This window comes from Amblyomma maculatum, chromosome 9 (assembly GCF_055883805.1).
Source record: "Amblyomma maculatum isolate TAMU_Amacu chromosome 9, ASM5588380v1, whole genome shotgun sequence".
NCBI classification, from domain to species: domain Eukaryota; kingdom Metazoa; phylum Arthropoda; class Arachnida; order Ixodida; family Ixodidae; genus Amblyomma; species Amblyomma maculatum.
In genome coordinates, this window is record NC_139352.1 from 78,742,365 (window position 1) to 78,770,316 (window position 27,952).

The 27,952-nt window shown below is 48.9% G+C and overlaps 1 protein-coding gene across 1 annotated transcript; it reads right to left on the reverse strand.

The window, feature by feature from the left end:
- Window positions 1-219: 219 nt before the first annotated feature.
- Window positions 220-27,952, reverse strand: LOC146179540 (putative E3 ubiquitin-protein ligase RNF144A-A). Its single transcript, XM_084579194.1, has 9 exons — window positions 27,490-27,952; window positions 11,951-12,314; window positions 9,462-9,563; window positions 9,267-9,327; window positions 7,520-7,632; window positions 7,203-7,294; window positions 5,423-5,567; window positions 4,665-4,754; window positions 220-3,833 (listed from the first exon to the last, which is right to left on the reverse strand). Exons 2-9 carry the CDS (start codon window positions 12,287-12,289, stop codon window positions 3,696-3,698), a joined length of 1,080 nt encoding a protein of 359 aa, XP_084435320.1. The 5' UTR covers window positions 12,290-12,314; window positions 27,490-27,952; the 3' UTR covers window positions 220-3,695.

Consider the following 27,952-nt stretch of genomic DNA (forward strand, 5'->3'; position numbering starts at 1 on the left):
TGCTGGTTGTAGCACCTATCATTTCTAGCCAAGGAGACAGTAGTGTCTTGGTGATTGGAATGTAGTAATCTACCAACACAAGCAAACTTCAATTCGTCTTCAGTGTCCATGTAAATGAGGGCTGTCACTACAACCTTGTAATGTATTGCGCAGTTATAAAACAGAAGTCAGAAATAAATGGTTTGCCAAGAAATAAAGAAAACTTGAAACCAGAAGGTGTGCATATGAGGCCCAGTTTTTATTCTCGCGTGCACAAAGTGAAAATGATGCGACACCCTCGGTCGAGACTAGCTTGCGAGGACTAGGTACATGCCCGCCTTGTTTGCCCCCAGCTCAGACAGCCAACAAGCAGATAAGATAGTAAAAAGAACAGGAACAAGCTGGCACACAGGCGGCCAGAAACTTCACTTTGCAACCTCTGCCGCACCGGTGGTGGTAAAACTTTCCCCAAAAACTCGTTCACCGGAAAGCAAGACACATTTCTAACACAACCACGTTTTTTCTTTCTGCATTTGCATCCAGGCATTGCACCTGCCAACTTCGATGCCCCGGTGGTTTAACAGTGCTCAGAGTTGAAGGTGCAAATGGGTAACAGCGAAGCTGACGGCACATGGTTGGCAATAATAATATAATAATCACTGTTTCTATCGACATGCGAAAGTGCTACGCAAGTTAGGCCACTTTATCCTCGTGGAACAAAACAGTGGATGCAGTAACTGCCACACAACCTGCATTGGTGAACCAAAGTCTGAAGACCTGGACCACTTCAAGTCCCCATCAGATATATTCGTCTTTAAAAATATTACCTCACAAAACAATTTGCAACTGTCTTCCTGGCTTTGTTACAGCAATGAGATTCTGCAACCATTATTTTGATGCCGAGAACTCGCTCCCTTGATATGACTTCTTTATACTTTGATTCTCAAAGAAGCATTATATACAGCCAACAACATGCATTGCATTGCATAGGCATTGGAAAAACTCCTGCAGCCTACAGGCTCATTCCAAGACTTGCCTTAAATACAAGCTAAACCTAATCTGCTCTGAAAGCTATCACAGAGGATAATAAGTGTAGTTTGCTCACATAATATCAGTAGCACTTTCCAATGGTTGCCACACGTCCGCAAACATTGAAAGTACACGTGTGCAAGTACAGCTTTGCCTTATGTACAGAATGAAGTGACTATACAGAGATATATGCATACACACAGGTTCACCGGCAATCTCAAGAGGCTTAGCTAACTAGCCACAAAAACAAAAAGAAAACGCTAACATAAACTCTGGTGCCACCACGTTTTTTCCTGGTCTTTCTCACAGCCGAAGACTGCCAAAACGGCTATGAAATTCTGTAGTTTGAACTCACTGGCCAAACACTAAGAAGAAAAGCATCATTTGCAAGTGACAGCAGAACCCAACGAATCTTCAAACATCAACGTCCGACAACGCGACAAAAAACTATGTACATTGTTCCCTTTACATTCCAGAACATTTTCCACCATGAGACGACGGCGTAGCACCACAAAACAGGGAGCCTTTGGCTTTCTTACAGGATTCTAGCCTGCAGCTACAGACTAAAGAACCTTGAGCTGTGAAGTATGCCTCACTACCAGAGAGTGGGAAAAAGAGAAGTTGGCAAAGAAAAAAAAAAAAAAAAAAAGAAAAAAAAAAAAAAAACAACGCCGCTTCCCTTTTCCCTTAGTCCTTGAAAAAATTTCTAAGGAAAAAGTCTGCTAACAGTAATATGTTACACTGCTGATTCAACTGCAAGCAGAACTTGCCACGAGAGTTGAAGACCTAGGGAGCTACAAATATGAGGAATCCATTCCTATGAGTCTGTGACAACTGATGTAGTAGTGTGGCGCAAGCTCTGTAGTGAGCTCGCATTGCATAACGCAGCAGCTGCGATGGCGATTGGTGGGCATCACGGTATAATGATACACTCAAGCAGAACGCGGACGGCGTCAAAAAAGACACAGGGGAAGCCTCTGGCAAACATGCCAGGGATGAGAAGCGGAAACTCCTCTATGAGGAGCTCCCTATTAGTTACTGTAGCATGTTTGTTCGGCAATGTCGCAGACGCAGCTCGGCAACTCCTGTTCGTGTGCCCTGTTAGTTGCTTTCTATGCGGCGACACTGAATTCTGCGACATGTATTTGTGGAACTTTCCAGATTATCGGCTGGCGTGTTCATCATCCTCAAAGCAATGTGCGAACAATTGGAGCCAGAATTTACAGACAAGCACGCCTGCCCGTGGGCGTTTTCACAGTTCTGCCAAAATGTGGGAGTGTCGCCTGGGTGAAATTTAGGCACTGCAGCGCAACAGCTTATTGCTACAACTTCTAAAAGCATGTTTGACCGGGCCAAACACAGTCGCATAGCTGCTACTCACACGTCCACGCTTTGTCATGGAACTGCTGCAAGTGAATCTGTTTTAGATATTTAATTGGGGTGTTGACGAGGATCTGCTAGCCTCGAGTATATGGAGAAATGACATTGCAAATATGGCTAGCTTTTTCCTTTGTCTGGCGCTTTGACTGCAGGAATGCTTGAAAGCAATGGAAAAAGGTCTTTTAAGAACAAGCCAAATTACTGTTTTCGTCTCGCACCTTCTCAGCTGCGATTCAGTGCTTCAAGTCTTGTGACCTGAGCGACGGTGACAACACTGTGCACATGTTGCTGTGCGCTTAGTGTGCACAGCAATGTTTCTTCTCCTCCGCAACAAACAATCTTTGGAGCTTCAATTCACATTTCCAGTACGTGCAAACTTTTTGAAGTAAAAACAAAGGTTCAACAGAGTGATTGAAATATATCCAAAACTTCCATTGGCAAAACAGAGGTTGAAGTAGTCTAGAATATTAGCTATGATGGATGATTTAGACTAAAGGGATAAAAATTGTGAGCTTATTTCTATCTCACTGAGCTGATACCTTGAAACATTATTCAACATCCACTATAACAGGTATGCTAATGAAAGAAGGTGGCTGATGTGAAATGAAAACTGCTGTTAACGCAAGCAGGGGAAAAAAAAAAACCAAGCTTTTGAAATTCGCAGTGATGTGAATTTCTGAATAAGAGCACAGTCAGATAATGACAAATTGTACCCAAAAAAAAAATTTTTGCCATTACGTTGACAACAGCAAGTGACAACTCAAATATTCACAAATTCCGCAGAGGTCTTGTGTAATGCATGTGCCACGTGTCTACAATTCTAACAGCACTAGGCACATTTCAGCGACTGCAAAATGTGATAACACCCACGGGCTTATCATTTCGAAGCAAAACAAATTCAACAACTTTTTGTCTGCTGTTATCTCTTCGGGGTTACAGGAGCTTGCTGCGACGTTTCTTAAAACTGCAGCACCCACGGTGCAAAGGTTATGACTTTTCCGGAGAGGAAATAACAATGAAAACAATTGCGTACAACCGCAGAGGCGAGGCAAAAGGCGCTGTAGTAAATAAACTGCACAAACAGCAGCCACAACTGTGGCATCGTCACATCATGTGCAAAATACTGCATTTTGCCGTCTCAATGCCAAAAATTCGGGCAGCTCCAGTGATGGATGTGGAGCGCTAACTTCCACAGACGCTTTGTTGCATCCTTGCTGAAGGCGCTCGGCCCCACAGCACTGCTCACAGCAGTCCATCCGTGCCATGAAGCACGCAGTCAGAAGTGTTCTCTTGGCTTCTCTGGTGGCTCACAGGGTCGCTGGTTCTGGATCCAGGCACCGATGGCAGCCGCTGCATCGGCAGCACAACAGACACGGAGCCGCCAACAAGAGAAGGGGAGAGGCCAGCAGCAGCAGGAAGCCAAACCCAGCAAAGATGCCTACCACCTGCAAGAAACAGCAGTGGCCAACTGTTATACACCTTTCCAATAGGCTATTCTATGGTATGATAAAACTTAAGAAAAGAGCAGCTAGTATCAGCATGCCGTGGCTCACTGCATCCTGCATAACTCCGCGAACTGAAGAAATATTTCAACATTTCACTCTACTGAACAGGTCAAATTGTTGTGCTTATAATTTTGTCTTGCAAATTGCTTTCTGTTTATGTAACAAAAGGAGTAGTTACTTAACAAAGGAGTATCTTTTTGTCACGGAGAGATGGTGTCTTACGGTCACGAATTCCAGCACCTCGGACGTAAGTTGCATTCATCTGCAGTTGCCACCCTCCAAACCAGTGCGCAGTATCTCTGTCCTTTTCTTTCAATGTTTAGCAAATTCAGCTTGCTGAGTTTGTAGATTGCACGCTCACATACCAGGCACTCTCGTATAAGGAACGCACTCTTTATTCTAGCTACCAATATATGAATTCTTTTAAAACATTGTCACAAACCAAGCAGTCATGCAGATAGACGCAAAGGTGAGCCAAGAACGAACCGAGCCAGGCCTAGCCTGTGCAGTCATCAGGGGCCAACGGTTGCCTCATCGTGAATGCAGCTAATAAGCGCAGAAGCTGCGCAGTGCTAGGCATGTTGCTATATATTAGCTGTGCCGTAAATGCATCTGCACTGAATTTTTTTTTTAATTATGAGAGGAAAGAAGACGCAGTTTGTTCACTGTAATTCAAAGAGAAAGCTGACCAAGCCTGGGCAGATTCTTTAGCTAGCACAGTTGCCCTGCATGCCTCTAGGACCAGGGATACATATCACAATGACAACAGACCTGGGTCCTGTGCCAGACGACTGATGCCCGTGAGTGGCCCAGCTTGTTCTTGCATGGACCTTTGTCATAGTGTCGCAACAGAAAGTCATCCTGAACCAAGGAAACAATGAGAAAAGAGGGAAAACATCAGCAGACATTCTGAGAGGGAAAAAACTGCGTTTTAGGCTTGTGTTTAAGCAACCTAGCCTTGCATGAAGCACAACTAATGGCAAGGTGAAGGACAAAATGGATGCATTTAACATCAAGACGCAATAAAAACTGTTCAGCCCTGAAGTTGCTAAAGCCTGATAATTGCCATTAAAAAAATAATGTCTTCAAATTATGTAGGGTTTGAAATAACGGGGTCCTTTTAATATGAAATGTTAGCAGGATCAAAGTGCAAGTTCAAACAAACTGAATGTTGGAAATAACAAGCCTGAACTGATCAGGTTTCACTAGATCAACAGTCATCACTGAACTGACCTTAATTTTTCTGCACAATCAAATGAACAGTAAGTCAAAGGTTAATGAAGGTAATATGCAGAACACGCAGCAAGTTAGCATGTGACGGAACACTTTGTACTTATGGATACAAGCAAATAAATACGCCCATCATGCCCCGTTTCGCACACCATGCACACCACAAATACACACGGATGCATGCACGCATGCAAATCTTGCATGGAGATGTTAGGCTCCAGTGATACTAGTGCAATTTATTCACCAAGTGAACGGGATAAAGTGATTTGATGTGACATCTTAGCGGGAACACCACTCACATCGAGGGAGGCGAGGCAGTACCAGCAGAAGACGTGCCGGCAGCGTTTGCACATCATTTGGGCGCACCCTTCGTCCCGCTCTATGGGAATGCGACACCGGGGACAGCGCTTGATAAGGCCGGATTCCTCACCCGGAAGGTTGGCCCTGCATTGAGGTACACATGCATCGTTTGTGGACAGTAGTGCAAGCAAGCTATGGAAAGATCCACTGTCTTAGTATGTGAAAGCTTTCAATGCCAACACTGACTGATTAAAAATAAAATGGAACTCCGTTAATAGGCTTAAAAAAATTGAGGGAGAAACGTATCCTAACTGCACGATTTTGAAAGAAACGTACCAGTGTAAAAAATGTAGATTAGCATTTCCTTGCTTAAAATTAAACTCCTGTTTTATTTCTCACAGAAGCAAGTTCACATATGCGTTGTCCTTAGTGTGGAAGATATTTAGCAACACATCTGGTACTTTGCCAGCAATGGCGAATTGGCATCGCTTCCTCGTTTCCGGATGCTTCGCCCCCCTTACACCAATGCATTGTGGCGAAGCCATCCCAGTCGGCGACTTGACGCGCTCTTGCTTATTACAATGTGTTCCCTAGATCTGGCCCACTCACATGTATGCAAACGCATAGTTGTCCCCAAATGATTCGCTCCTTGCTCATAAGGCATTACGAAGAAATCACTGTCTTTCCTCTTCACGCCGTGTCTCCGCGACAACGGTCCTTTCACGTTTGCTTCGCCCCTTGCATCAAGGTGCTGCAGATAAGCCATCGCGGTGGGTGAGCGTCACTGCTCTCTAAATCTCAATGCCGCGTGATCCTGTGCTCGGCCCGCTCGTATGTGCACTTGATCGTTAAAAGCATTAAATGACGACAATTTATGGAAATATTGAACTTAGTAACCGGCAAATCATATTAACTGGGAACGCACTCATATTAAATGAAAAAATTGTCGATTTTTACAACCCGCAATTTTATTTTGAACGTATGAAACGGCAAATCGAATAAAAGAGGTCCTTCTACACTTGCAAGGAAACAAAAGAAATGCTGAAATGTGCATGGCACACATGTCGCACGATATGCTCAAAGTGATGTGTACACAAGAATAATAAAAAGAAATACACATAGAAGACACTTAAAAGTTTTTTCTTACAAACAAGGATGGTGACAAAAAATCAAGAACACTACGCCATGTTGCAACTATTTGTGAAGGAATCAATGATGTCAACTTTAGGAGACGCTTGATAAGAACAACACTAACATTACTTACACTGCCATTAAGGACACTGATCAAAGGATGCTGCATTCTGTTCATTGTTTCAATTCTTCCTTGTTGCATACTTTAAAGGAGCTTTCAAAAACCTGCTGTCCTAGTTGTATTATTCTCAGTTACATGTGCAACACACTGTGTCCTGTCTTGTTTTCAGTGTTTCTGTTGTCCTGTCTTCCCGTGCTTAGCCTCCAGCAAATTCCATTCACCAAGTAGCCTGCAAGAATGTTCCAGCAAGCCTGTTTCTTTTAACAAAAGGTTGGAAATGGCTCATGGATCCCTTCTGGGCCAAGGTCCCTCGAATGAATTTATGTAGTCACTATAAATTGACAGTGGGGCCGCTTCAGTTGAAGATGTCAGAAAACAAAAATAACAAAAACAAAACTGAATCTTTGCATTAATTATCCCAACATTTCTACATCTTCCACCCAATGCATGAGAATTCACAAATTGTAAACTATACAGGTGGTATAACGGGAACACTAAAAAATTTAAGAAAAAAAAAAGGCACTCACAGTTCATCCTCGGAGAACTGTCTCCGGAACTCATCACAGGACTGATATGCATGCCAGCGCTCCTTGCATGATGAGCAGAATGTGAGCTTGCACTGCAAGAAGAAAAAACAAGCATGGTTAAGCATGGCCGCAAGGACAAATGCAATGCAGTTGAACTAAGTAAAGTTCAGATTCTATGTCTAGATAAAGAATGCTGTCTCCAATGATGGCAATTACTTGCTGTAACGAAAATCCCGGGGGCTTAGCTCAAACTGCACCTGCAGCTATCTTTTGGCATGTAATGCAGGTGACATGTAACGTGCACACATGGTACATACCTTGGCGCAGTGGACGGGCGACGCCTCACACTCGCGCAGCGGTGGCAAGACACGGCATATGCTTTCACAGCCTGGGCCAGGGCACCATGTCTGGTTGGGGTCCATCTCCACGTCTGCGGACACACGGCAGCACATGATACATTGGCTCCAACAATTCTTTCACAATAGATGAATGTACGAAAAAATATGTGCTACCCCAACAGACAGGCACAGCTAAAATATTGTGCAGGGAACTACAGCAGGCTACATCGCGAAGTGCACATGGATACTGCTTTTTAGATTGGAAGGCTGTATAATGACTGCTTATCCTGTTATTGTTTTGTCACAAACAAGAAATAAGAGTAAAGTCAATAAATAATAAGACAAAACAGTGACAGTGGCAAAACAAATCATGAATCAAGTTGACAGCTGACTGGTTTCACTTCTCAGCTTCTAGACCATTAAACACAATGCTGGAATAGTTTGGAATCACTCAGCAAGTACATGTGGGTCTGTCTGTTTACAGCTGAGCTTCAAGGAGACCCAAGTAGGTTGTATTAAAGTTCACTATTCTTTCTATTATTTGCTCTACACATGCTCCCAGCTGTGCATTTTTTCATGACACTTTCCACTTTTACAAAGTGCATTTGCAAGTACAGAGGTGGTAAAGACATGCATTAACCTCATAACCTGATTTCCTGGAGAACACGACCCTTAACACTACAATTAAACCTCTAAGTAAAGATACCCTATGTAACGAATTCTCGGTATTACGAATATCGGCATTTATCGGCATTCCCAATGCTGCCACCATTGAAGCGCGTGTATTTGAAAACTTCATGCACTGAACGTGTTGCGCCGGTTTATCTTGATAAAAAAATGAATTCGCTACATCGACTATCTCTTATGTAGTGCTGAATTAATGGACATTTGGCAGAACCGCGCAAGTTTTATGGCGATAAAACACGAACCGAAATGAAAGGAACGTTTAGTATGATCGCAAGTTGATACAATGCGCCGAGCTCGAGCGCCGACGAGGCATCTACTTGACAAACGCAGCAGTAACCGCTGCTATCGCTTTTGAAACGTGGAACTGCATATAGTTATGCTCAAAAGCAGCGAAAGTAACAGGACAAAGAAAAAGACACGGGGCGAGAACAGCGCGCACCCATAGTCGTCATGAGGTTTCTCGTGAGATTCCGGTGTTGATAGCCCGCGCATATTAGTAACTGGAACAGCGGAGAGCGCCCACGACGCGAGGGAGTCCGTTATCTATGCAACGGGCAGACCGCGATCCGAAGCACGAAGACCCGGATGCCTCCCCGCCCGGCGGCGGCGTGACCATGCGCTCCGCGTCGTGCGAGCCGCGCTCTCAGCTAGATTGCGAAACGTTTCACCGCTTCTATAACTTCAAGTAATGGGTATTTATGGTAAACACGTTCAAGGCGATTTTCACTACATTTAATTGTCATCTTGGTTTCCGTTCTGCATTGTTATCTCGAGTCTTCAAGCGAAAACTGCATATAACGAAAACCTGGATGTAACAAAAAATCGCGGACTTTTTATAATTTCCCTGTAACCAGGTTTAACAGTATCACCTAAAACGCGCCATAGTCACCCACGATAATGGGCGACTCTAGCAAATTTTTGTTATCACGCAGGTAGCGTGGCGACAAGAAATTCGGAGTGCGTGGCCTGTATAGTCGCCGCTTCGCCCGCATTCCTGATGCACAGATGCACTGATGTAAGCATAAGGCGAAGAACGCACCTCTGTTAAGCTTGCATCGGAGGTAGAGTTCTAGAACGTCCCTCTCGACAAGCTTTTCAATCTGCACGAGAGGGAGAGGGGCGGAGGAGAGAAAGAAAATATAAGCCTATTTAGCATTCTACTGGACACTGAGGCATATAGAGATAGTAATACTTCAGTGAGCATAGCGATTTGCAAGCAACAAAAGTGTCTCACCTCTGAAGACTCAAAGACACCCCCAGTTGGGCACTTGCCATCGGGGCATGGTATGTATGCGTTGCCATCACGGATGCTGACGCTCAGGTACTGACGTGTGCACTGAAATGAAAAAAAAAAAAAAAGAAAGAAAGATAATCAGTCTCCATTAAAAAAAAAAAAAAAAAAACTGGCGCCGACTGTGGGATGAAAACGCTCCACATTTTTATTCACTAAATTCGTTATTAAAGGCGCTGTGCTATGTGCCTTGCAGACAGCACGTGAACATTATATGCGCATTTCATCGCAGTTCGTTTCTCATTGCCCCTACCACAAGCGGCGATTGTTGGCCAGTGCTGCGCCCATGATATATCGCTTGCAGGGTCGACCAGTCCGCGAGACCATTAAGATACAAATAAGCGGAACGTAGCGATTATCATCACGAGATTACTATCTCGCCCGGTCACTAAGCGTGCTTGCCGGCAGTGTGAAAGGAAAGCCGCTTAGGCCTTGACCGTCGTGCGAAGTGGGTCAGCCCGGCCGCGCGTATATAGCCGCACTTCGTCGTTGAACGCGCCGGTACGAAATTCGATTGCCGCAGTGCGACAATACAAGAAAAAAAAAAAAAGGATTTGGACGTTTGGAGGCCGATCCTCTATAAAGCAAGGGTCTTAAGCACGCGATTCACTGGTTCAACGGACGAAACATCCGTAGATACAGAATTCGTTTTGAAAGAATTTCTCGCGCCACTGGCGCAAAAAAGTCCTTAAATAATTTCGAGTCTACCTCAGCATTTGCGGCATAAAACGTATACCTATATCACTGGTGGTCACGCTACGCCAAGGATAAGCTTTGCCTCGACTGCACCACAAAAATCACCGAGGGAAAAAAGAACGAAAGAGAAAGCTTATTGGACTCGTGGAGTGTTTCCTTTACTTTTTTTTTTTTTTCAAACCAGAGCTTCCGACTTGATTGTTCCGCCCGATACCATTTTCAGCTGAAATTTACTCGTCGCTGGCTACCACTTAGCTTTATGCCATCCCCTTTCAGTCTTTTGGCCCGTGGCGATGACAGCCTGGCGTCAGTACGGCTCGCTTGCGCATGCATGACTGATGAAGCAGCCCTTGACAGTGCATATACGCCCTAAAACTCAAGGCTTCCGCAAGCTCGCTTCTGGGGACATCGGCAGCGCGGAAATCCGTCGGATGTTAAGAGTGACATCGGAGCACGCTCAGCCGCGCCGGGCGGCGGAGGTACCGCGACCTCCGCTGACATCAAGGGCGCGTCGATGGCCGAGAAATTGCAGCACGCACCGGTCGGAATATTCCCCCCCCCCCTTTTTTTTTGTTCCAAAACAAAGGCAGTGTATGGAACAATAGACGCAACGGGGGGGAGGTGGTCGAGAGCGACGTAGTACGTACTAGACGAGGGCCCCGCGTAGCGCTCGGTATACGTGAGCGGTAGGATGTCCCGGTAGCGGTTCTTCGGCGAAGGCCGCCAGTCTCTTCGAACGCAGTCTTTCGCAAAACGACGCTGCAGGCGGGCGATTCCGGGGCACTTGTTCTCAATGTCGCTCGCTAACGCAAAATCGCGTTGTGGCACGTTCAATACGCCACGGAAGAAAACTGGCGTAGCGGAACATATGATCAGTGATTGAAACAGACGGTCCGATCAACGTGTGAAGTTATTGCGCAGCGAACGACTCGGAGGGCATCTCTAGAATCGAAATCGTCGCGAACCCCTCGCGTGCAGACTCGAACGCACACCGATTTGAACGCGCGCGGACTTGAATATTGACGCGCGCAGACTTGAGTCTTGACGCGCGCCGACTTGAGCCTTGACGCGCGCCGACTTGAGCCTTGACGCGCGCCGACTTGAGTCTTGACGCGCAGATTTCAAAGCGCGTGGACAGTGCCAACAGTGTGCATGAAGGCCGCCCCCGGATATCTAACCGCCTATCTTTGGGATTGAAAGGACCCTCGGGACAAGCGAACCACAACCTGAGCCCGCAGCTCTAGTTTAGCTGACGGCTCAAACCCTCGTGCGCTCGTGGAGATGACAGTAGCGATTCAAGTGCTGTAATGAGTGGTAGTGAGAATTTCGCTCACAAATTTATCACCTGTGTACCTAAATAATTTTTCTCGCGCCCTGACAGTTTTCTACCCAACATGGTGTAGTCCCCATGGCATCATCCTCAATTGCTAAAACTGTACTACAACACTTAACGTAGCCCCCAAAACAACGCTCTTAAAAGCTAATGACAAAGCATTTAGACGCTTGAGGAGGGCCACAAGTTCTTTGCTACACATGCCTAAGCAGCAAACCGTTCGACCTGGGGATTTTTGGCAAAGGCGGTACGCGATGATGCGACAGAGCGTGGCCTTTGCCCAATCAATGAAAATTTTAGCACGTGAAACACACTCCGGCAACGACGTATAGTGTAAGTCGTCATCGCAGAAAAGACGCGCACGGAAATGTCACATATAGGAAATCCGAGAGAAAGGACATACCTGGAGGCAGAAGTAGCACCCACAGCGCGACATTCGGTACAACGCCGACGAAGGCACCACGGTCAGGCACAGCCGACACAGCGCCAGCAGGGACCGAGGGGGATCCTCGGCGCCTGCTCTAGGGGCCTCGCCGTTGCCAAGCACGTCATAGACGCTGAGCGACCGCTGGGCCCTGTGGTGGGGCGGCTTGCAGCAGGCACCCGAATAAGTGTGCGACTTGGGCAGAGAGGCCAGTGGCACAGAGGTGGCGGAGGTCGGGGCGGGCTTGCGCTCCCGAGACCGGGACACCAGCCAGCGGAGTAGTGAGCGTCGCTTTTCAGAGCGCGCCGGCTGCGCCATCTTGGACGACGTCGGAGGGGACTATCTGCGCAGAAGTGGAAGGAGACGTCGGCAGGTCAGCGTCCGAACACTTCTCAAACATCTCTCAAAGAGCAAAATATTCTCAAGCTCGGCGCAGGAAAAGACAATGCAGATTTTGTTACTGTGGGCGAATCCAGCTATCTGCACTGCACAAGACAAGTGTACGCGTCCACAAGGCGGGGGAGAGCGTGCGAACGGCAGTCCCGCGAACTTGGCCCGAAACAATCAGCCCGCGCTTTACTTCCGGGGAAAAACACTTTTCTTTAGCCTCGCGTCTGCGCGAACCCAATACAGCCGCGGGTCTAGCCAGACGTCGGTCTCCGCACGGTCGCCCTCAATCGGTTGATCATACCCTCGCAATATATGTTCTTTATGTAATCACCGAGTACGTACATACATGCGCCTGTCCAAGTCAACAGAGGGCTCGTGGGGCATTGCTTGGCGGTATGGGGCAGGTCAGATAGTGGGTACACTGATATCAGTTTGTCATCTTTATATAACATCAAAAATATTCGAAGAAAAAAAAAGATAAATAAAACACGGCGCTAGTGAGTCAACAGTAGTAAAGCCCCTCAATAAACTAACATTAGCGGCTGCGTTACTTAAGCAGGTGACCTCAGCTCGTCATGACTCCAAAACAGTTATTAATGGTGTGTTTCCCGGTAACACGGCGCGACGTCATGTGTAACGTCACTACAACGCGCCCCGCCGTACGGCCCAAAGACTGCGACCTTACAGGTGGCATCATAGTAACGCCTAGCGCACTTTGCCGGCAAAAACACAGACAACAGCAAACAAACCAATATTACGTTCGGCCCACGACAGGCAGCCGTCGCCGAATCTCGCTTTACACAGCGGTTATCGTTCCTTTTGGCGGCCTTTAGGGCCTCGGCTTTGACCATAATAACGCTCTTTTATTTCCACGTTATACACACCTCTACCACCTTACGCACAACAGTCGGGCACTCGAAAGCGATATGCGAGTGTACGTTCGCCGCCTTTCCTTCCCTGCTGGAGGACCGTCGTCACCCCGCGTCGCCGTGGTCTCTCCTTCCAGACGCGCTCATTTGACTCTCACGCATATCTCGGTGGGAAAAGGGAAGGAGGGTGTGGGGGCATCGTACATACGTCTTATCTATGTGTCCGTCTCCTCCGCACATGAAGCCGACCGGCAAAATAAACGCGGCTGCATATATGGTCAAGCGACGCCATGACAACAGGCTCCGCTCTGATGAACTCCGGATTGACTTCCAGCTTTTTGAGCGGCGGCGACCCGAGAACGAACGAAGAGATCGACTCGGAAGTTGGAACAGAAGGAACGAGCAGCTTACGCTTTAAAAGCGCACCGCAGTCCGACCGAGACAGCCTTTTAGCCTAATTGGGGCGGATTTTACCCGTAGACTGCCATCGAGCGGAACGTCACGCTCCATGTACGTCACTCGGTATAAGCTCCTGGCGCTATAGATAGTCATAAGAAAATGCATGCAGCGGACTCACAGTATAGGCGGACATCTAGACCGTATCGGGAAGGAAGGGTTTGAGGAAGCGTACGCGACTGGAAAAGAGATTTGAAACACACAACGTCTACGCTCGCTGTCGCCGAGCCTCTCGGCGCAGCGCGAGCTTCAGTGAGTCCATTTTACAAAAGGTAGTCAGCCCCCACCACCCTTCTACCAGTGTCAAAGCCGGCAGCAAAGGGTAGATGCAATGCAGTCCCTCTTGGAGCGGGCACGTTATCTCACCATCTTCTCGGCCGCACAAGAAAGGGGGGCAAGGCGGCGCTTTGCCTCCTTGGGAGTCTAAAGAGTACATATAAAGATATATGAACATGCCCGTGAGTCAGCGGCAGGTCGGGACAGCCGTCGGGGGATGGAGGAGTATAAGTGGGTCAGATGCACGACGCGATCGCGTTGCGTTTGGAGGCTTGCCCGCTAACCCCGCACAGGGTCGGGCTTCTGGCTGTCACGATCGCCGCGGGAGGCGGCCCCCCTCCTCCTTTTGGCAGGAAAAAAGCGCTCCTCCTCAAGACGACTGCCGCAGTCGAGCCAAGTCGAGGATGAATGAGTGGATGGATGTGATGGAGGTTATGAAAATCTGTTATGAGAACCAGAGTGATGGGGAGTGCCGGCCGCCCTGCGCAGTATTTATTTTGAAGCGAAAAGCTTCTCTAGGCTAGCCAACTCCGAGTCTCGCGTGTGCTCAGTCGTTAGAAACACCATATAAAGCCCCGCTTTACACAAGCCGTATATGAACGTGCCTTAGTGGCCTATAGGGGTAACGTGAATGCCAGGGTCTTGGCAGGCTGGTTCTGACGTAACCGTCCCATGTGAAACGAGAGACCCGAGTTGGCAGCTTCTGCCAGGGGACCACGGACATGGCACACAGCGACGAGTGGTCAGACCTGGCGCAGTATTGCTTTCGCAATAGAAGCCACAGCTGCGCATGCGCAAACCATGTGACGTCACAGTAGAGGCGCAGGTGGTCGGAGCCGCCGGTGCCGAGCGCTTTCACCGGGCTGTGTTTATGTCTATCCAGAAGTGTAACGGTGATGATGATGATGATGCGGAATCGGAATAAAGTTTAATCTTATGTGACATACGGCTGTAACCAATGTTTCACCGTGATGATAAGCCATGGAATATCTATAAGGTGCAACCGTGAACAACAAGGTAGGCCACAACTACACCAAGGAACCACAAGCTAAGCGCCATGGCATCGCCGAAGCTTTTCGCTTCTGATATCCAGGCTTAACCAGGCTAAGCCACCACCAATTTATTTGGCCAATACAAACTTCAATGCATTACGCAAAAGTCCCCAATCAATCTAGTGCTACCTGGAAGTATTAGCACCTGGAAGGTGAAGTACCACCATCACCAAGTAAAGTAGGAAGCGTGCGCTTATGGCGGTTAGAAGTGTACGAGCTCCAGCCGACCTCGGGATCTCTGTTCTTCGGCGAGGGGGAAAAAAATCGACAGACACTTAAGGTCAATTACGTGTGAAAATGGGAAAACATTACGAGTCGTGACAGTGCGTTACCTGAAAAGTGCTGAGTAATGCTGTACGTTGCACAATTTATAGTCACGACCACGCCTATAAGCAAAGATTTATAGATCGTTACCTTTCGTCATTCACCACTACAGTGTCTTTTTCATACGTTTTGGCACAGCACACCGGTCTGGTGACGTCACCGGAATGGCGTGCAGTTTGTGATAGCGTAAATAGGTTGTGACAGGCGCCTGTTGGCAGGTGGTATGTAGGACGTCGTTTTTTCGTTTCTCGAGGAACGCCGCGGTCTTCTCTGCTAGTGGGCCGAGCCTCCAATGGTTTCGCAGTAAGTGATTAAGCCGACTGTGATAGGTGGCTCTTGGCAGGCTGTTCATGGCGGCACTCTGAGTGACGCCGGGTTCTCGTAATGGGGCTTGTAATGTCTTAGCATTGGATTATACTTCAATCGGTTGCGGAAGGTGACTGTTGACCTCCGGTTTTATGAGGCCACTTCACTATGGTGTCCACTCCTGCAAAAAGCCGTTGTATGCTAGTGTATGTCTGTCTATCCTGTCCCAGGAGCATATGCCTTTGGCAAGTGGTAGAGGCAAGTGGATGCGGCCGTTGGATCACCAGCACCACCTGCGGTCACCGGATGCGACCGTCGTTGGGTTGTCAGTGTACCAAACGCGCAAGCGTCCGGATGAGGAGCAGTCAAAGAAAGGAAAGAGTCCAACACCACCTGCGGTCACCGGATGCGACCGTCGTTGGGCTGTCAGTGTGGCAAACGCGCAAGCGCCCGGACGAGGAGCAGCCAAAGAAAGGAAAGAGTCCATCGGGGAAGAAAAATATAGAACAGGAACCACTCCGATGTTGCGCGGACACGGAGGACCGGTCGGGTAGCGGAAGAGAGCGCGCGCTCGGCACCACTGTGACCTCGAGTTACCTCCGCGCTCGCTTCCGCGTCACAGCAGGGCTAGGCGCCGTCCCTCAGACACCGATACACCGAATGAACCAGTCTGAGAGCTCGAACATCGTGCGTCGTCTACCTAGCACAGAACGAGCCAACTCAACTCAATGTCAGATCCTTATTCCATCTCCCGGTGATGCTGGCCACAAAGTGTCCTTTGGAGGCTTGATAAGGGGGCTGCGCCCACCAGGTACAACATCAGGACTAGAACGTGTGCTTTTCCCGAGGTTGTTCCGATGAAACGGTGGCGGCGAGGCATTGGCGACAAAACGATCAGGAAATAGGTTGGAAGTCAATGTGATTATACAGAATTGGTAAACGACAGCTCGTTTAAGTCACCGCGAACAGCCTGACATGACTGACCGAACAACATCGATTAGGTGGTAACGCAACCCGGCGCATAATTTCCAGAGGTCTATTTGCGTCACTGAACGTGTTCTCTATTCCAGCTGAATAAGGACTCCTCTGCGTCGCCGGCGTGCGGTAAATAATAATAAAAAGCCGCCATCAACATTCTTCTCCGTTCATCCTCTCACCCAATTTTTTTTTTTGTTCTTCCTTTTCTATACCGTTCTGCGACGCTCAGCGACGTTTTCGGTAACCGCGAGCAAATATCGACCTGTTGGCGTCTGGCGAGCGATTTTTCGCAACTGGCCACGTGGCGTGCACTGTCTGCGTAACAGTGCCGCACTGCTCGATAGCAACGGGTGCCTCCTGTCACTCTTACGTTGTCAGCAGTTGACGAACAGCCCTGTTGGCCAATCCCCGATGGTGGGTACGTGCACGTACGTTTAAAGCGGCTAACAACAACAACACCAATATCCAAGTTGCGGCTTGCTTGTTAAGAGGTAAGGGGTTATACAAGACGAATAGCATCGATGATCGACAACTACCAATACAGGAGACACTTCGGCAAATGCATCGGACTTTTAATAATAGTAAAACAACGTCTAATTGGCGAACAAACTCATCGTGGGTCTGAATGAGAGCAGTGCTACAACGTGAAGCTTGTTCCAATCACGAATAGCGAGAAAGGGTGGTGAATGAATGACGAAGCTGGTACGAGCGAATAAGGGCAATTTGAAATTGTGGTTATCGCCGGCGGCAAGGGAAGGGTTTGTAACCTAGGGATAATATTCACTGTATTGGAGGTGATCACGTGGGAGAGGTCACCAGGGCATATCCGCGACCGCCCGTAATCTTTCACTAATCACTAAACAGAAGCCAGCCAGAAGGTATACTTATGACTCCGTCCAGTGAATAGCAACGTAAACCGTGGCTGCTAGGCTACTTTGGGTTTACCGCTATATTTGGCGAACACATTCACAGGAAGCAGCAAGTTTATTCGCCGCTGTCGGAGGAAGCGGGGGAGCGTTTAACGTGGGTGGGAAAGCTCTCATTTCACCCACGCTTTTCTCGCACCTTTTTGACGAAAAAACGCACATTCGAAGTAATTTACATACGTAAACTCGTGCATATTAGAGTTATCATCAAATGTGGAATGCCGCGTAGCCTTTGATATTACACACCCCTGTTTACAGAACTTAACAGCACACATGCAACTATGCATATGGAATGGAAGCAAAGTTAGCAAGGTACGTTCAGAGACAAAAGTCGGAGAGACGCTGGATAGCCGCAAGCCAAGCCGATAGTTGTCTCACTAGCCCTATGCGGATCGAGACTACACACGTGGAGATAAAAGTCAAACTCGCGACCTCTACTCCGAGGCAGCGAAATTACGCGGTCGCTGAATAACATGACACCTATGTGGCTGAATTGTTTCCGAGCGTCCTGGCATATTGTCCGAATATATTTTGATCGCACCCCACCCTTCCCCCTCGCTCCACCATTCCATGTGCGTTCGGAAGCTCACAACGAGTGAGAGAACGAGGGGAAAGCGAACAGCGTGACGAGCGAGGAAAGAGGATCGATGACGTGAGCGTGGGTAGTTGTGTCCGACGGCGGCTGCGACGATCGATGCAGGCGTAAGCTGGCACGGCCGCGCTCACATTGCAGGCACGCGCCTGCCCCTACCTGGCGCCCAGGGCTCGGCCGCTGCGTAGTATGTGGCCACAACAGCTACGCTGTCCCAGATTTCACGCAGCAGCGGATAACGAGCGACAGCGGTACACGGTCTACTTTCGTACACAACCACGCGGATGACATTTAAGCGGATACAGCGAGCTCTCTTCAGGCCGCCCGTAGATGACATAAGTCGTTATGTATGCTGATTCCTTTGACATTAGTTCATTATAGCATCAGTTCGCCTGTCAAGTTACTCAGACTGCAGTTACCCAGACAGCAGTTACGAAGACAGCGGTTACCAAGACAGCGGTTACCAAGACAGCAGTTACCCAGACAGCAGTTCGCCAAGCAGTAGTTTTGCTTCACATTAGCTTTCCTAACATCATAGCAGATATATATAAAAACAACAACAAATGGTCATGGACAGGACCTGTAATGCAAAGGGACGATAACCGATGATCAATGGTAGCTAAGGTAGGAAATTAAATTCCAGGGGAAGGAAAGAGCGGAACAGGGGGCGGCAGAAAGTTGGGTGGAAGGATGAGATTAAGACGTTTGCGGGGTTCAAGTGAAAAAGCTAGCGCAGGATCGGGTTAATTGGAGTGATTTGAGACAGGCCCTACAGTGGATACAGTCCGGCTGATGATGTCTTGTTTGACAGTACTTTGTATGACAGTAGGTTTGCTTGCCATCCTGTCAAGACCACCTTTGACCAGTACATATATCTTCGTCACACGCCGCGTACATCGCAATGCACATCTATGTCTCGCGGCTTTTAAATAGAGGAAGCAGTGAGTGCACTATGAAATAGAACTGATAAAGTAGGTTTACGCACGCTTCAAAACATGACTAGGTTGATTTATTAACGTTGCGACTGGGGACCAGTATATAAATACATCTTGATAAGGGCTGACAAAACAGGCTTACGCTTCAATGGCACGAACTGTGTGAATGATAGACCCCCCAACCCCCTCCCACCCCCCCTTTTTTTTAACGGATTATCCTCGCAGTGAACTTTAAAGTTCCACACACAAGTTAACCAAATCGGCTTTAGTGAAAACAATGTTTCTTTATGTGTTTATGTTATGCACCTTGAATAATGGACACGCGTCAACAGCGTAAATCAGAGGACAGCTAGCAAAAACAGGAAACATGGAAAAAAAAAGAAAAAGTCAAAGTGCGAAAACTCGGCGTCAGCCTGCATATCCCGCGCAACTCAGCTCGGGTAAACACGTCCGCCAGAAACGCAGAGCGTTCGACCGCACTAAAGCAGAGATGGGACAGGAAAACCTAAAACAGGCGAAAGAGAGAGAAAGTGTCAGATAATGCGCGCCATGCACGGTTGACTGGCGTAAGCAGACGAAAAACACAGCCCACCGTTGCGAGCCTCACGGGGGCTATTTTTAAAATCCGCGTCGCACCAGACGACGCCCGCACGCTGGCAGCAGCTGAATAGGCAACCGTCGTCTGCTCGCGGACTGCCGCCGCCATGATGCCGCAGCTGTCAGCCCACGGGTACGGCACGTGAACAGCCGAGTGCAGAGCGCGTTTGCATTGTGCAGATCCCCGAGCGCGCTCGAATATATCGATGCGATGCTGGCGCGCCGTTTATTATTTCGTGAAACGGAATGACGACACCCGTCCCATTGTACCGACCGGCCTCGACATTGAATCCACCGTTCAATGTCGACGAAGTGTTGCAAACCGGTAATGGGGAGACTCGCGCAGGGCAGATGAGGGCTTTCTTATTTTCCTTTTATTTGCCAGTTTAGGCAGGCGGGTGTTTGAAACAGGCGACTAAGTTTTCTCTGTCAGACATTAATTATTAATATTGTTATTTCTATTACAGTAATTCAGAAAAAAACAACGGAGTGCGAGTTTATGTACTAGTCCTAATTCCCTCTGCACAGGATATGAAGCTTGGTTTGGTTTGTGTGGTTTAACGTCCGACCACAAGGGGCTGTTTAACTGATATAACACTGATATCGCAAAGCAGACGAAAGCCTTGCATTTCGCCTCCATCTAAAAGCGGTGCCGCGGAGGACACAAAGCTTATCGATAGTAGCATAACCTTCGTAATTCCGAGCAGCAATAATCATTGTCTTCGGTTATTTTTCGAAGCTCGCTGTGGGCTTCCTTCATATTTCAAGTTACAACTCGGTCAGTCCTTTTCTTACTGCACACAGCTTCGGATTTTTAACATACTGCTTTCATTTAATTTCCGCTTTCTGCTTATTTGCACGTTATTGCCGATTATTGGCAACTTGGCCCACGAGTTAACCGGCTTACTTTAGAGCAGCGTTTTCGTGGCTCGCTTTTATTTCTCGTTTTTTTTTTTAAATATATTTTCGCTGCATTTGTGATTTCAACCTTTTATTCAAATATCTTACTTCGTCTTCATTGTTGGCTGAATTTCCGCATGCCAAAACGAGGACTCCGTGATCCCCGATCAGAAGTGAATGTCAGTCTAGTCCAGCCTCAGCGATCGTGAGAAAAACTTTTCTCGTCCCCGTGATCTGCTTGCGACAACGGCCACCGATGGCGACACTTGTACTTTTTTCCTTCTTTTTTTCAACATTTTTTTTTATTTGATAAAGTTTCCGTTCCCAGCGATAGTAGCGGCTTGCCAGCCATTAAAAAAAAAAAGTAGTAATATGTCTGTCGGTTGAGGCCAACGTAAGTTTATTTAGTGCGCGTAAGTGCCCGCTTATGGGACCTTGCCAAGGAATGGGTCATGCTTCCGGAGTTAATAACGGCGCTTGCAAAATCCTTTTAAGCACTGCGAGCTTTAATACTCCCCGACATGCAGCACGATTTCGACAGACACACACCCGCGCAGTCATTAGACGCAGAAGACGAAACAGCCGGGGTCTTAAAAAGCCGGCGGCGGGAAATGAAGTCAAGAGAACCACCACGGCGCGGCGCAACGATATATCTCCCATTGATGTCGACATCGGAGCGCATGCTCGCAAACACATGTACGCCCACACGCGTCCACTTGGGGCTTCCCTGTACGGCGGCGCGAAACGTCTCCAGGACCGTCAGGGCCCCGCTATTACCGAGAAGCACCACCACAGGGAACTACACTAGTACCGTTGAATAGCGCAGACATAGCTAGTTTTTTTTTCCCCCAGACCTCGACGAACGTTTACGGGGTTCCTCCCTCGAATAATTGCGCAGTAAAGAAAAATGAAAAAAAAAAAAAAACAACTAACGCCTCCCTCATTTTGTTTGTCGAGAGAATATCCTCCGCATATGCGAGGACACTAAGTCTCTATGGCACCATCACAAACGCCGCTTTTCAGGTGAAGAAAGAGAGAGAGAGCGAGACCTCGGCTCAAGTCTTTTGAAAAGGTATACGCTTAGCTGTCTCTTCATGCAAATAAACACCGGTGCAGCAAACAGGAGAGCGGTTGACAAGCATGCATACAGCGGTGATCACACTACTACTACAGCCCGGACGGCGGTCGGGCAGCATCGCACTCCGAAGGACACCGCAGAACACAGCCTTTATTTCTCCTCGCACGGCCATCAGAGACGCACTTGGCGACAGCAGGCGAAACCATTCACTCTCAACTGTACATGCGGCCGCAGCGCCGAGGACACCGCCGGACGACCAGAGAAAGGAGCACCGTTATTAAAAGAGGCACGAGTGGACGTGTGTGCGGGGGAACCAGTTTCTTTTCTTTTTTTATCACTGCTCTAACGGCCCTGTATGTACGAGGGAGAAAACAACGGTCATATCATTGCCGGGGAACAAATGCGCGCGGACCACCGCTGCAGCCGTTAATTAGCTCCAAGCGCAGACTGCGCGCCGTTGTGCGCGCGTATAATAATCCGAGCGGCCGAAAAAAATAAATAAATACTAAGGACAGAGGTCGAACCACCGTCGATTTGAAAATGGCGCATTTCCCTCTTGTGGTGTCTCGGAGCGAGCAGCGGGAAGGCTAATTATCCTAACTATTACTGGACACACGGCAACAGTCAATTACACGAAAAAGCGGATAGAGAGGGAGAAAAAAAAGCGTCTAGCAACCCTGTGCGCCTGAGGCGAGAGACACGCCCCGTCAGCTCGAAATAGACTACGCGTAAGTATACCAGAAAACAGCTTGTACTACTTCAAGCGATATATGATGGGTGCGAGCATAAGTAGGTGAAGCGCTAATTACTTAATGAACAGAGAAGTGCAAGGCAGCCTCGTTTTTCGAAGGGGAAGCGTTCAATAGGTTCCCCAAGGAACAAACAGGGGCTTCTGCAGCTTTATCGTTTCAAAATTTTAATCTCGCGCGCCCGCAGCAATCTCAGCCGAACATCGCTTTCCAAGACGATGTTCAGGCCGCAACCAGATATTCCGGTTCGAATTGAGAAACATCAGTTTCTCCCGAGCTGGGTTCAAACCCTCTCCGGCCCGAAGCCCTGAGCATGGACGAGCGAATATAACCGCTTGGCTAACTGGAGATACAGCGCTAGCTTTTCCTTCTTTCGGTCGCACGTGCTATTACACTGTTCGCGATAATACTAAGACGAGACATATAGCTCGCACAAGAAACTGGCTCGACGCTTCCGACTTTCAATTCGGGCAGTAACAGGAAAGGCAAGTGTCCGCGAAATTCCCATTATTTTTTAACCGCCCGCGTACAGAAGAGACGCACGCCTGGCTGATCAGAATTGGTCCTCCTTCCCTACCGTTAGGTCGTTCGCCGCTAACGGAGTTTTTTCTTTTTGACTAGCGAGAGAAATTCGCCGACCGGGGGCCGTTCATAGAAAGTGCCCGAAAAGATAGGCTGGTTCGGCACTTTCGGACAACTGTTTTTGTCGCCTGTTATCGTGTTACCCTTCGTGAAGTACGGTGCAACCGGCGCGGACCGCAGCGCATTTCCAACGGCCGCGATAACTGCGACAACTCGCGCCGCAAGAGGCGCCGCCGTTATCTATACATTTAAGTAATCAGTGAACACGCTCTTCAACTTGACATCGAAGAGGGCGTTCAGTTTAAACATCTCAAGAAAGAACGGCAAACACAAGTTTTTCTCACTTTTTCTTTGTTCCGCGGTAGGCTCGTAATCAACCGCGTAATATGCAACCCCGCTAAACATTGTCTCCAGTTTTGTTCATAGGTTTATTATGACAATTTAATTGGTTTGGTTTAGTTAGCGGGGTTTAACATCCCAAAGCGACTCAGGCTATGAGAACCGCCGTAGTGGAGGATTCCAGAAATTTCGACCGCCTGGGGTTCCTTAACGTGCACTGACATCGCACAGCACACAGGCGCCTTGCTTTTCACCTCCGCTGAAAAGCTGCCGCCGAGGCCGCAGGATTCGATCCCGCAACCTTGGGCGTACTAGTCGAGCGCCAACCCGGCGGGGTATATAATAATGACAGTTCGAAACGCAGCACAATATGTTTCAGTGTTGTTTCGGGGCTTAAACATGACAATTTAAGCCCCAAAACGTCGTTCAAAAAATATTCTGATGCGTTTCGAGTTGATGCGAGTTCGAAGCAGAGAGTAAAATACTATATAGTGTCTCCTACAGGGTTGCAGTATTTTTAAACTCGCAAAGGTGCTTTGACCCCATCTGGATGGCGTATTGCCGTTCCCCGAAAGCCCCAGCAACGGAAGTGCCGGGTACGTAACTAAGAAATTAATCAGAACCTTACGCTTTGTTCCAGCGTACAGCGGAGTATATGCAAACTTAAATGCGCTAATAATGAAATACTTTTCTGGATTAAAATTGAATTACATTAGAGAGCTTAATACAACGTTGAATCTGGATGCACGGGAATCCGCTTTCATGTTTCTCCTTTTTTGACGGCAAAGCAAACATGCTCGCGAAGACCCCACCTCATGACCACAGGGGGGGAAAAGGGTTGTACACCCCATCTTTTTTCCCTAACGACACCCTCTAAATTTGTGCCGATGATGACTACTATAATTAAATACCCCCCAGTTTCGGCAGGAGAAAAACGCAACATTTCTCTTAGGCGTCGAAAAATGGCGGCACCACGCCACTGCCAAATTTATTAACGGGGCCGGTCGGTCAAGTACGCCAAGTAATGAAGCCTTAATTGGATGGGCTACCGAACGCAATGAGATGCTCATAAATGGGTTGATGAGACCCGGCTATTTCGAATGCTATTATGTCAACACTGCGAGCATAAAGCGCATCAAACCCCGCCGGGTGGCGCAGTGGTTACGGCGCTCGACTACTGTTCCCAAGGACGCGGAATCGAATCTCGGCCTCGGCGGCAGCTTTTCGATGGAGGCGAAAAGCAAGGCGCCCGTGTGCTGCGCGATGTCAATGCACGTTAAATAACCCCAGGTGGTCGAAATTTCCGGAGTCCTCCACTGCGGCGTCTCTCATAGCCTGAGTTGCTTTGGGACGTTAAACCCCACAAACCAACCAACCATAAAGCGCATCAAAATTACGCATAGGTCCTACAAGAAGCAGAGGAAATAGCTTCCCATGTATTCCGTGCCTGCTGTTCCACTGCTTCTTATCCAGGAGAAAATTGTTCGTAGTCTATAGTCACAGCAGGATATGATAGTAGGTGACATTATTATTACCATTTTTTGTTTGGGGATTGCCGAATTTCACTGGTGATTTTCTCTGGGACTCCAGGTCGGAGACTCGCACTGACTGTTACTGGGTTAGCGTTATTCGCAGCCAAGCACCGGTTGCAGCTGGGAAAATTCAAGACCTCGCACGTACTGGTGCAGTGCTTCGGGTTGATGGGGTAGTAAAAAGCACGCGCGAGACCCACTTCGATTTACTTGGTACAACCCGCTGCTATTGGCTCAGAGGAAACGTTGCAGAGAGATGCGTTCGGACCCAGGCAGCACAAACCCTTTGCCCAATTTGGTACTATGTTGGCAAGGGCTGGCCCAACATAAGACCACTGTATCGCGGACACTACCAATATCGGGCCGATGGTTTGTGCCGCCTGGGGATAAGGATCACGACGTCCCAGCACCCCACAACCGTTGAACGGTGTCCCTTTCTGCAACCACTCGGCGTTATCAAGCCTCGTTTTATCAGATAATGCTGATCGGCTGCGTCCCTGTCAATCAAAATGACGTCTACGCGCAATCGTGAGTCACCCGGAGAGGCACGCGCTGTCCAGGAGTTGTGCAAACGATAAAAAAGATGACGCCCGTCGTTGTTCGACGAGCGATACGACGCACCTACCTGGCGTGAACACGATTCAAGGTGACTGCGAACGCTACCTACGCCCCCTCCTGCTACTACTGCCAGGTAGAGATAATTTCGTCACACGCTAAGTGGGTAGCCGGCGTGGAGTCGTGTGTTGACGCGCACAGCATTGACGTAACGATAACCACTACCGCTTACAGGTTGCAAAGCTCTTGAAGCGCGGTGCGGCTCAAAAGCCACACCGCGGTGAAACGACTCGTACAATCCACAGGTAGTGCAACTTTATCCGTAGTATAGTGTCACTGACCGCAGACGCGAAAATAACGCGGGCAGACACCGTGGTCCTGCACCGATGCCACCGTCGGAGACGTGAGAAAAAGGACTCGGTCGATCTGCGCTCGAGGCATTCTCGCGCGTTTTTCACGACCAGCGCGCCCTGCTGGTACGATTGAAGGATAGTTTTCACGACGCCAGAGGGGCTAGACGAGGTCGCGCAAGGCCAGGGCGGGCCGGCCCAAGGCCTCGCCCGCCCAACTGGTCTCTCCCAACGAGTGCCCAGCGGGCTAGAGCGGCCAAAGGTTGCCTTCCAAGAACTAACAGTCCGGCCGAGCGGAGAGGGCGTGCTACGTGGAAATAAAACGCTGCTCTCGGCCACCGGAACCACCTTATGGTTATGCATGGGCACGAAGCTGCCCGCTATACACGAACATATGACGACTGAAAGAAAAAACCCGCCATTAGCAGACGATCGGACAGCAGACGATATTTCTTCACGCGGCGTGGGCATTTCTGGGAAAGGATCGAAACGAAAGTATCATACTTCACAGCTGTGCCGCGCATCGGCTCAAATCGCAGGCACAGCTGCGTCTCTTATCCAGGCAACGTGGCCGGTCGTGCATGTACGCATGTTAGGCTACATTTGTTATCGTTATTCTTATGACGACTACTGGGCTGCGCTTGAAATTAAAAGCTAGCGACTCGGTCTAGTCAGTTACAGGAATTGAGACGTGGTCCTTTGCGAAAGAGTGACACACCTTCGGCTGCCAGGTCTCCTTCCTATACCTCATAACGACATGAGTGGCTTACGAAGGCAGGAGTTTCATTGCTACGCACAATACGTTACGTCTTCAAACGTTCTGAACAAAGGCTAAGGACGCAAGCACAGACGCGAAAAGAGCTCTCCACGTCAACATGGACTGAGGTTAATCGGCAGCTTGTAACGGCTCCACAGCACACAATGGAATTATTACTTATGTCAGATGCGTTTATGGCGCGAGATCGGCTGCCGCGGCCACGAAAGCAAGGTTGGTTCAAGCCAAGGAGGCAGTTTCGAAAAAAAAGAAAAAAACGGAAGCGCTTCTCCCCTTGGGCCGAGGATGCGTTGCTCCGCTCGCGGAAACCCGTCGGACAGGAAACGCAGCAACATAACATCCCAGCGGGACCTTCGTGGCTCACGCACAGTAATGCGCTTGCCGGAGTGACACAAACCATGTTTGGCACTGCCGAGAAGGCGGCATTATAGAGCACTGCGAAAATGACTCATGCACTACACACAATAGCAAAGCGAAAGTCACATGCAGTGCCCATGCATATGCGCCACAATAGCAGCTGGTGCTCTTCGTATCACGAGACTTTTCGCGGTGGCTGCACTAATAGGTTCGGCTCTCGAGAAGTATAGCAATCATCACGACACAACACCAAATCTGCCGGCGATCGCGGCCGGCCGAAGACGAAAAATTTCGAGAACGCATTGCTCCGCGAAACGAAGGTGTCGTGCGCGCTGTCACAGAGGCGCGATGCACGGAAGAACGGTCGCCTCCTTAGGCAACTGGGCGCGAGGTAACGATGCCTGGCTCTATGCGAAGCTGCTGCTGCGACAACCCATCAGTTTAAGTCGCGATCGGCGCAAAATGAGCAGGGACACCCAAAATGGTTCCGGCGCTAGGACTAACGGTCCGACCCTCTCCGCGCACCCGGGGTGCCGAACCGCAAAGCCAGTAGCACTCCAACTTCGCTGTGCCCCCTTTCTCTCGCTCGAAGTCACTAACCTCTGCTGCCGCTGTGGTGCTCCTTGGAAGGCGAGACGGTTCTGCTGCTGATGACGACTTGGCGAAGAAAGCATGCGTCCCGGTGCTGCTGTTCCCGTGGGCGCTGCTCCGATCACGAACAGCAAGCAACACGATCGGCGCACAATCCTACGTGCGACACGCACCGATGTGAAATCAGAGCTGCTGTCGGCGGTCGTCCCCCGTGGCCGCCGCACGACGTGTTCACGTGAAGCCCAGCTCCGATGCCGACGACGGGAAACGCACACCGCCGAGCGACTAGCGCTACGACCAGAACCAGACGCACGCAGCTGACGACGGGGCCGCCCCGTGCGTAGTAGTACCTACGTACGCACACAACACACACCCGAACGCTCTCTGAACTGGATCAGACTGCTCTCTGAACCTCTGAACAACGCACGTTTGCGAGAGCATGGACAACCTTCGCGCGACTCCTTTCCACCAC

What these genes read in the sequence shown, in the direction of transcription:
- LOC146179540 (XM_084579194.1), bottom strand. Translation starts at nt 12,289, where the DNA reads ATGGCGCAGCCGGCGCGCTCTGAAAAGCGACGCTCACTACTCCGCTGG. An exon ending in CCGATGCAAGCTTAACAGAG is followed by an intron (nt 7,633 to 9,266) that starts GTGCGTTCTTCG and finishes GTGTGTCCGCAG; the next exon opens with ACGTGGAGATGGACCCCAAC. An exon ending in TCGTCTGGCACAGGACCCAG is followed by an intron (nt 3,834 to 4,664) that starts GTCTGTTGTCAT and finishes TGTTTCTTGCAG; the next exon opens with GTGGTAGGCATCTTTGCTGG.